This window comes from Aplysia californica, unplaced genomic scaffold (assembly GCF_000002075.1).
Source record: "Aplysia californica isolate F4 #8 unplaced genomic scaffold, AplCal3.0 scaffold00180, whole genome shotgun sequence".
Classification (NCBI taxonomy): domain Eukaryota; kingdom Metazoa; phylum Mollusca; class Gastropoda; order Aplysiida; family Aplysiidae; genus Aplysia; species Aplysia californica.
Window position 1 is genome coordinate 1,213,230 of NW_004797450.1, and position 10,668 is coordinate 1,223,897.

General features: G+C 38.6%; 1 protein-coding gene across 4 annotated transcripts in view; it reads right to left on the minus strand.

Moving 5' to 3' along the window:
- Positions 1-6,801: 6,801 nt before the first annotated feature.
- The window catches only part of LOC101860894 (nuclear transcription factor Y subunit alpha), a 23,579-nt gene continuing 19,712 nt past the window's right edge, over positions 6,802-10,668 (minus strand). For 3 of the 4 annotated variants that reach the window (XM_005098356.3, XM_005098355.3, XM_005098357.3), the window contains exons 6-7: positions 8,820-8,945; positions 6,802-7,755 (exon numbers count right to left, since the gene is read on the minus strand). In XM_005098356.3, the coding sequence (XP_005098413.1) occupies positions 7,600-7,755; positions 8,820-8,945 (282 nt within the window). In that variant the 3' untranslated portion in view covers positions 6,802-7,599. The remainder of the gene's footprint in view (positions 7,756-8,819; positions 8,946-10,668) is intronic. The other variant, XM_005098358.3, reaches the window with a different exon arrangement.

Sequence of the window (10,668 nt, forward strand, 5' to 3'; positions counted from 1 at the left end):
AATTATTTACTATTAATTATCATTATAATAAATAATTATTAGTTTGCTAAATCTAAATCTGTTTCTATTATCACTGTTGTTTTTGTTGTTGTTAATCTTTACCTGCTTCAAGTGCGGGGTCTGGAACTGGCGATGGCACCACAGATCGAACTCATCTTCTTCCTCTTCTCCCAAATCGACGTCAGAAACGAAATAATCGCATATTACATCTCTAATGTCTTCTTCAGTTGCCATTCTGACATTCCAATGCGTCTAAGAGAATTGAGAAGAGACACAATTTCCTGCTCATGAATAGCAGTACTAGATCTAGATCTAGTACAAGATCTACTACTAATCTAACAGTACCGGTAGTAGTAACAGCTGGCAGCTCCGCCGTGTTGTTGTGCTTCGAGACGACCTGACAACACAGTCACTTCTCACAAACCAACTTTAAAAAGCAACTTTACAATAAAAGAACAGCTTCAAAGTGTTTATATTACGTCTTCAAAACAAATTCACCACCACATTGAACAGGAATTTCAAGAAATACGGTTTGCACAGGGCAGAAATAGGCGATACAAGTTTGCTCTCCAAAGAAACAAAAGGGTGTGGGTGTGCAAAGTTTCGCTTTGTTTACATGTTCTAGATATTCATGCGCACTACCTGCCATTGGAGAGCAGAGAGAATGACCTAAATTTTAGTATGCAATGTGATTGGGTCGACTTTATGAATGGACAAGAGAAACCATCCGCAGTGTTTACCCTGAAAGCCAGTTTCCTCACGCATTTTTTGGGATTATGCACTATACCTTGGGTTAAAAAACACCTTTTAAAATGTATTTTAAAGTTAAAATAACCCAAATCCTTGTAAATATCAATAAATAAATGGCTGAAGAATCCATTTTTAATGGAACTTAGTTTTTGTCAAAAATTCTATTTTTGACTTTGAAGCCTGATATCTCGGTTTGAGAAAATGCGACATGTGGTCCCTTTCACCAGGCACACACACATATTGATTGACATGTGAATCATCTCGTGAAAAGATATTTTGTCAAATGAGATTTGTGGCTAGGTACAGTAGTCCATCGACCTTTTGATGTTGATAAAATGTAGTCAAACCTAGCTGTACCATCTACCTTGGGACTAGCATAAAGTTGGTAGTATAGCAGGGCTGGCAGTATCCACAGGATAGCACCTATTGCCATCTTGACCAGTGGTAGACTGGTAATGACTATAAAGTACCCCGTTATAAAACAAACAAGAATCTAGATCTAGATCAATTGTTTCCGCAAAAAAAGAGCGCTCTAATTTCCGGCGAGAGGGAATGTCGTCAGCTCCCTTCCGTTTAATTTTTTTTAAGCTCGCAATTCTATGTCCGAATGCATAAAAATGCTGCACATTTTTTCAAAATTCTTTTTTTTTTTTTTTTAATTCCGTGCAGCGGGTGATATTCCTCAGCGCTGTTAATTTTTCCGCAACCATGATGTCATATTATATAGACAGTCCAAGACACCCATTTGTCTAATGTCTAGGACGGCCATTTTCCCCTTGACAATGTGTGGGGCCGTTCTGAATAATTGAAATTGTATACTGTATAGTACAATTTTCTTCAGGCCACAGCACATGATGAGACGACCTGGGTTTTAGTTTTACAGTAATCATTTCAAAAGACTGTTTCTGTCACCATTTTCAAACAAAGAACAGTTGTGTGGAAAAAAAAAATTTGTGACACAGTCCATAACAAACAAGCGGTATTATGACAAAATGTTTTATTACAGTATATGTACAGGGGTCTTTAAAACACAAATCATCTAATCCTTGCACACATGAAGTGAAATAATTACACAAACAGAAGGATCAAATACATGGCGTCGACAAATGAATAATGAATCAACTTCTAAATCAAATTATATAATTCTTTAGAGTGAACAGGTAAAAATGCATTGTATTGTTTTGCTGCCATTTCTGCAAATGTACAACTCGTACATTATAAAACACATACAGAGGTTTGTCCAATTCAGTTGTATAATACTACCAGTATCATGAATATTTTTCAGAACTTCTTCCTCTCCCTTCGCACATTCACTGCATTAGAAGAATAAGAAGGGACTACAGGCTTCTGTTTGATTTCTTTAGGTCAACAAACACTCTTTTTTTATAAAAGTTAAGCCAGTCATGAGATCTCAAAGAAAGTGCTTGGGACTTCGTGTACAGTAAATTCACTTGCTAAATCTACTTAGCATCAGCACAGTCTATCAAAGAAGTTCTTTGGTTGAGTCAAGAAACGTAGGCTACCTTTTCAATTTCAAAGAGTTCAAATTGTGCTGTAACTATGAAAAACATACAACAGTAATAATATGCTTTTCCCTGGACTCCAGAAATCATTTGTGGATCAATTCGTGGATCAGCACCTTGTCACAATTCCAAACCTCTGTATTTTCATTATTTTTTTCATACAAATTACACTGTGTAAATTAACACATACAGTGGAGTCCGCTTAAACCAAACACTGCAGAACTTATTCTTTGGTTTACTCGTGCTTTTGGAATAGAAAAGTTGTTCAAATAGCAATGATATTTGACAGTGTTGAGTTGGGAATACCAGCCTTGCGGTAAGTTTCACTTTTCAAACATTTTTTTCTTTCTCATCTGCCTCGTAGTCATAGTAGGCTAAATACTATTTAAGCTGAAGGCTGTATACCTAGTGCTTTCTCTCTGACATTGTCAGCTTGCTTTATCTGCTGAAGTCTCAAAGAAAACATGAAAGAGTATTATATCAGTACGTTGTACTGTGCTCCGCAAAGGCAAGAGAAAAGGGAAAGCAAAATGCCTGCAACACCATGAAACACACCACATGCCGTCACATGTTCCTGTGAAGGGCCTGTGTGAATTAACTTCACGGAGAGAATAGGCTATACTTTAACCAACCAAATGTCGTGTGACAGATGCATGTATATACTCATTTTCCTAGCTTCACTAGGCCTATACACAATGTGTAGGCTCATTGGTGTGTGTAATAAAAGTAGGCAAATAGTACGCTGGCGATGCTTCTCTCAGGTTCGCAATCAACACACATGTGTTCTCATGTCTCTTTCTTCTGTTTCGCCATCTTGAAGCCCATAAGACTTGTTAATTTGTTTTATTTGCGGGTTACTAGTGAAGATTCGACTTAACCTTAAAATTCTTTTTGGGTTAGAAATGGAAGCATTTTGGCTTTCAAAAGAAGAAAAACAAAAATGGGAAATTTTTTTCCCCCCCAGTTCACTGCTGTTTTCGGATCGACTGTACTTGGTTTAAGTAGACTCCAGCGTACATGTGCAATCACAAACACATAAATGAGGGTTTGAGAGAACATGAATACAAATTTGTATGACTCAACAATTAATCAGTCAGGAAACATTTTTAGAATTGAGATGATACATATATGTACAATAAAACCGACAAATAGGCCTACAGCCACTTGACTTGATGGTTATGGAGGGTACACTGACTACAAGAAATGAAAATTGTACAATGACAGATGAGGGTCATGACATTGTTTTTTTTTTCAATTAGTGACTGGTCCCAAAATCTCTAAATCTGTAAAAGATTATTTAGCAGAAGATAGAAATTAGATGACCATCTCTACTACTTCAATCGCCAAAGTGTCCAAATCTTTGAAAGCTTGAAAGGAGACGAAAATAAAACATTTCCTCCTTTCTACTCTACTTCGGTCGTCAAAAGAAATTTAAGAATAACTTCAGGGCACTGATCATGCTTCTATTTCTTTGTTAAAAAATCATCCACATTATACTGGCATAGAATCTCCTGTTGAACCCTGTAATGCCAGTGTGAAAAAGCGGAACAAACTGGAACACATCCTCCAGTAGTGCAGGACACACAGAGCACTCATACAGGAAACGCAGCCAACACCAGCAAAAACTACAGGAGAAATTATGCAGGCCAATAGACAAACTGAGAAGGATGGCCCAATATATGATAGATACCGGACTTCAAGGGTGACACAATCGAGAAGAAGGAATCGAACTCGCATCTTCCATGACAAAGAGCCAAACTGTTAAACTTTAACCACAGAGGCCGGTAGTCACAAGTGAACAATGTGCCGACAATTTCAGAAGCAAAACATTTTCTATTCATCTGCGCCAAATTACTGAGAGCACCAATTTCTTTATATGAAACTACTTTTTTTTTTTTTAAAGATAAAACTGTTAACTGAGGATCAAGTTTCCATTATTCATGAGGAAGATGAGGGATCATATAATTAGGTAGGCTCATAACTTTGTTAACTTTTGTTATAGCACTGTATGTTACAGCAGTCAGGACAATCATTTACAACTCGCTGGCTAGTCATGTTGCCCAAGGAAAAGCCAGACACCACCCAATAACACTAACCTTCAAGATTCTTCTAACTTTTTCACATTTGTTAAAAAGCCTTACACTACGTACATTTTGAATTACACACAGACAGTGAGTAGTCAAATTTCTAATTTTGTAACATCGGTGTTCTAGTGGTTAGGCTCGTGTTCTTGAAAAAGGCACTTTATATGACTTGTCCTCATTTCTCACGTGTGGGAATGGACACCAACCTATAAACAGTAAAAGATCTTGTCAGTATCATTCTCAATATTTGTGAGTTAAAACAAGTGTCTGCTTGCACTGAATTCTTCCCAGAGAGCCGAGAAAGCAGAAAATATCTGTGAATGTGCCAAGGCCTGCTGGGTTAATGCGGTAAAAGTTCCAAAGCGTATAGAGCTGTAGAGCCTGGATATGCACTATATAAACTAAACTATAGTTTTCTCTTACATTTTACAGTATACACACACACACAGTCACCGTGGAGGTGTCCATCCGTTGGTGCTCCACTCCTTACCACAGCAGGCTTCCATCTTTCCCTGTCCTTGCTTTGATGAATTACTGTACTTCATAAACAAACAATAAACAGTCCGATTTCACAACCTACATTTTCACAGTACACAAGGCCAGTAAGGAGTCTATTTCACGACTTACATTTTATGAAAACTCAGCAAGTACGTAGTGTAATTTCATCTTTAACATTTTACTTCATATTCTTATTACACTAATTACATTTTACAGTACACATAGCATATTAATCAACGGTCAAAGTACAGTAGAACCTGCCTTAGCGTTTACCTCTACATAGCAGTCACCTGTGCCAATGGCAACTGTTACTTGACACCCTTGAGTTTTTCTTATTTTTAAATCTATCCCATGCGGCCACGTTAACCTATTTTCACCACAAGTCGGCCCCAAAACTTGCTCATAGTGGTCACTGGCAACGCGTTTTCCGCCAACCTGTACTTTGAGTGTGTACATTCAAATCAATGAAAAGAAACTCTTATGATAGATATCAATTTTAAGGGAAATAAAACTGAAAAATCATAAAATTGAGATTTCAGATTTTAAACCATCTGCCGACTTGGTCAACTCTAGACTACTAAGTGACCATAACTCAGACCCTGCCCATCACAGCCACCGGTCTACAAGGGTCCTTTTTCTCTGTGAAATTCAGTGACAATTATGGTTAGTTTCGACTGCACACGATCCATAACTTACATTGCAGTACACAAAGACAGTGCACACTACTTGTTTTAGTTTTTGTAGAGGTTTTACGGCGCTCGCAACTGCAAAAGGTCATATGGGCGCCAAGGGGTGGAAGTCAACAAAGAAGTCCTTGTAGGGAATCGGGCTTACTCCGCTTACCTCTCTAGCTTCAACAGCACAAAGTCTGCTTCGACTATCAAGGCACCCCGGAAATAGCGGGTCACAAGAGTATGACAAACATACAAAAGAAGTAGAGGAAAATGACGATAGCAAGGATTAGGAGAGAAAAAGCGGCAGTTCCCTGTTGTAGTTCAGGCACAGTTATGAGCATGACATTGATGAATCAGCCCATTTACAATTCTACTGTGCATAAGAGCATATTAACCTTTTGCCACTCGGAGGCGCCGATGTGCGCCATCATCGCTAACCCCCGTAGTCGCCGATGTGCGCCGACACGCCCACTCGATTCACCCGTTTGCACTACTTTCGTTTCTACGTTGTCTCGCTTTCTGCGAGGTCGCACGAGATTGCCGAGCTTATAGCGAGAATCTAGAGTGGTTGCCCTTTACTGTCGTGTTTATTTGGTGAAAATCGATCGAAGCACGCGAGAGCGGCGATTTTTTAAATTTCGTGCTTTTTAGAGACCTAAATCTAACTTCGTGGATGAAATTTTGCGTCGCTACAGGCACTGTATACGATGGAGACACTTATAATTGGGATTTAAATGCCGATATCGTCGACCAAGGGGCTAGATCTAGTGCTAGTAGTACAAGTAGTCACTCGGACACTCAGTCGAGAAAGAGAGAGAGAGCGAGAACTATAGTAGGAGAGCGAACACGATGTCGCAGGTCTAGATCTAGGCTCTAGGGGGAGGGGAACAACTATGATAGTGATGTTGATGGTGAGATCGTAGCTGGAGGTGATGATTTAGAAGACTGATGAAGAAGATAGGCCTAGCACCCACAGCACTTTAGCTAGATCTAGTACTACAAGCTGCACTATGAGGTAAAAAAGGGAGGAGCAACACTGGGACTGTGTGCTCAGTCACAACAAATCCTTTAGAGCATGTTGTGATCAGGATACATGGTAAAAAGGGGTCGTGCCACTACTGTGTAAAGACCAGAAACTTTACAAAGCTAGGCAGAGGGAGTGAGACAGTGACAGGATGCAATTTGGGCCAGGTTAGGCCTTGCAAAAGGCTGTTCTGGGTAAAACATTATGAACTTCTGCGGGCAAAAAAAGCGGGTTGTGTCTTTTGGGGGTTTTTTTTTTTCACTTCAGAATTTTTTTTTACCTAATACACAATGATTTTTCGTACAAAACCATACATTTTCTTGTAGTTTATTCATTTATCTGTGCTCTGACACCTAAACTGTAATTTTAGACTCATCCTCTGATTTTTAATGATTTTTAAAAATAATATAGTCATGCAGTCTAAGCGGAGTTAGGTCCCTTTTGCCAGAATTTCAGCCTTGTTGGGCAGGGATAGCTCTGAGGGTGAAAGGGTTAATGTCCCCCCTTTGGGAATGGCCTAAAGACGCTTCAGTCAGTAGTACCGCCCCAGAGGGTAACACTACTTCTTACAGCTTACAGTAAACAAAGACAGTGTACAGTACTCCTTCCAGCTTACAGTACGCACAGAAAGCAAATAGTCTGAACTTATGCTTTTCCACACAAGGCTGGAACATTTGAGCATATAACGAGTGAGTAAAGTCGCCACTGGCACCAGACTGAGACTGTAGTACGTAATGTAAAAAGAAACAAAAATATCATCCTGATTGAGTTGAATCACGAAGGAAAACCATGAAGAACGCAGTGGAGAAAGGTGGAGGCAGACACCAAGAAACTGGGTAAAACTTGGGACACAACTGGAGAAGGATTCACGGCACAGAGAGGAATTGTTCAAGGCTCACACACCTTAGCGAGCCAACTCACTTTACTTGAAACCTCGTCACAGTTTTGGTAACCACTTCCTTTCCTTCTCTCTTAAACGTCACCTTCAAATATGTCACATCCATACAGTGAACATTATGCAGCAGACAAGTCACTCATTCCACTCTCTAGGGCTTAAAATGTTGTAACATTAATGCATTCTCTTCCTTGGCAGCTTGCAGGTTCTGCTGATCGACGTTTTTCATTTCTTGGCCTACGAAGATTCCCCCAGAGCCACGAGCTCGATTCAGTGCATGTCGATGTCTGGATTCATACAAGTATTTCTGCAGAATAAATTGTGAAAATAATAAAATGAAGAGGAACATCATCTATGTATATTTATTTTTATGGGACAAATACTCAGTAAATGAAAATTAGCAAGACAAAACAACCACGACACCCCCCCCCCCCCCCCGGTTACTATACTGCGAACTGGGACGAGTACCATAACTTGCAAGATGCAAAATGACCTTAAATAACATATGAATCTGTTCGACAATATCATTTGCAGTCTGTGAACAATCAAATTTTTTCATCTCATCTGCACTGGCATAATGCCCCAAATGCATTGTGATTAGTAAAAAAAAAAACAGAGAAGAAAAGTAACAATAAATCTTTTGAATTCAAAGTAGAACAAAAAAACAAGACTCCTTAACAGAGACATGAAAGTAGACAAAAATTGCACAACTCTCATGGCTTTAAGCAAGTGTAAGTCTTTCCAATATTTCTGTCAGTACTAATATATTTCAACCCTTTTCCCCTCCAGTGGACAGCTACCAGAGAAAATTATTTTAACACTTTCCACCCACGCAGCGCACAGAGCACAAACCTTTGTCCCCATTGACCAAGATCCATATGGGGCACATCAGTACCATACCTGTATCTCGGCAAAAATAACCCAATCATTATGTAATTTTCAGCACATTGAAAAAATTGAAGCTGATGAACGCATGTTCACAAAAAAACCGGAATAAGAATCAAAATTGAAAACATTAGTAGATCTAGCATATATTCATAACCCCCCCTTCCCCATTCTCATCATGGCATCAGTGTAAAGTAGTGCTCATGCCAGGTCTACTAGTACTAGTTGCCTTTTAAAAAAAATTTCTCCAATTGATATAAACGAACTGATTTTCACTATCAAAGGCCACACAAATCATTCAGAAAGAAATTATAACTTTAATAAAAGCACATGTCTAATGGGAGATTATTGCTACAACATTTTTGTTGCTACATCACACCGTCACTGATCGGTGTCCCATGGGGGAAAGGGACGGCTTCTTACCATCGCCCAGAAAAATATAAAAATGAACAATTCATTGTTTTCAGAAACAACACAGCCAGTTACCTGTCTTTCTTTTGGAATTTTCCCTTCCAACTCCAGTTTGGCTCGCGCTTGCCTTCGTTTCAGAATCCTGTGGTATTGTTTAGCATTCACATACAGAGGTTCATCTCCTGTATCTCCACTCGGCTGCTGAAGGAACCAAGGAGGTAAAAATGATTCCATGCAGACAAAATTCAAATCTACACTAAGAGGCATGAGAAAAGTTAGTGGTGACAAACCTCCAGTCTTTCTTTTCCTTACAAACCCTATTTTTTCTTGGTTTAAGCCAACCTTGACAGACAGTAGATTACTTCACAACCAGTTTGTCAGTTACTATACCTTCTCTAAAACTACATCCCCCCCCCCCCCCCCCTTCCACCTCCTTCTATTGTCCCATTATAATTTAATTTGCGCAGTAAGGGATTTTCTTGGATATCTTTCATTTGTAACCATTCTAGGGGTCATATGTTCCACAGCCAAAAATGTGTATGTTTAGCCCCTATAAGTACAGCATTTGCATGCAGAAATGACAGTAAAAATTACCAAACTAATTGAAGCCCCTCCCCCCCCCTTCAGGGCAGTGCTACTGACTGAAGTGTCTTTAGGCCATTCCCAAAGGGGAGGACATTAACCTGTCCTTATGCACAGTAGAATTGTAAATGGACTGATTCATCAATGTCATGCTCATAACTGTGCCTGAACTGCATCAGGCAACTGCTGCTTTTTCTTTCCTAATCCTTACTACCATCATTTTTGCTCTACTTCTTTTGTATGTTTGTCACACTCTTGTAACCCGCTATTTCTGGGGTGCTTTGATAGTCGAAGCAGACTTTGTGCTGTTGAAGCTAGAGAGGGGAGCAGAGTAAGTCTGATTCCCCCTGTAAGGACTTCTCAGTTGACATCCACCCCTTTGTGCTTATATGACCTTATGAGGTTGCGAGTGCTATAAAACTACTAAAAAAACAACAACAAACTTATTGAAGCAGAGTCTTTGCCAAAAAGTAGGTGATGTTTTAATGGGGATTTAAAATGGCTACTACTCAGACTCATTGAAACAAATTTTTAAACAGAAACATAATGATGAATTACTCAAGATACTTTCATAAAGTTGAAATTGGAACTCATTTGTCACATCCTGGTATTCCATCTTTTGACAAAGGCTCTTTTAAGGGGTCTAGCTACCAAGAAAAGCTATCTTTGTTATTTATGCATCTTTTGAAACCAAACCTTACCAAAATATCTGGCCCGTCCCAGAAATGAATCAAAATGTTTAAAAACATCTTAACCCAAAATGTATGTAACACCGGCGGCCATATTTAAATCATACAATGCTTAGGAAAATCTTAAAATTTTGAAAAACCAAAAAGGCGTAATATTAATTTTTTAATAAATAGGCCTATCGAATTAATAATAATAGTTATAGGTACCTGGCTGGGTTTTTTTTTATATGGTATGCTTCCAATATTTTGGAATTTCTGGGGGTTTCAAAGTAATGTTGTCCCTTTTTTGTACCAATTTTAAATGCAAAATCAATTTCAGGTGCAGATTTCTGAAATATTTTAAAGTACATTTTCTCAAATATAGCTAGTCAGATTCCTGTAACTACCAAATCTGCACATACTTGGAAAGTTTCAATACATTATCCAGATGAGTAGCTGAGATTTTAAGATTTTAGTTTTGACAAAAACACATATTTTAAAATGTCACTGTGTAATTTGAGGATTTGTTCCTTCTATAGGTTCCAGTACCATATTATTTCTAATCGTATGTAAAATATAATTTCTGTACAGTTACAAATAACCTCATTTATATATAGAAGTTTAGTGAACCAAGTAGACACAAAATGTAACCAAAAAAGAGAGAAGAAAGGTGA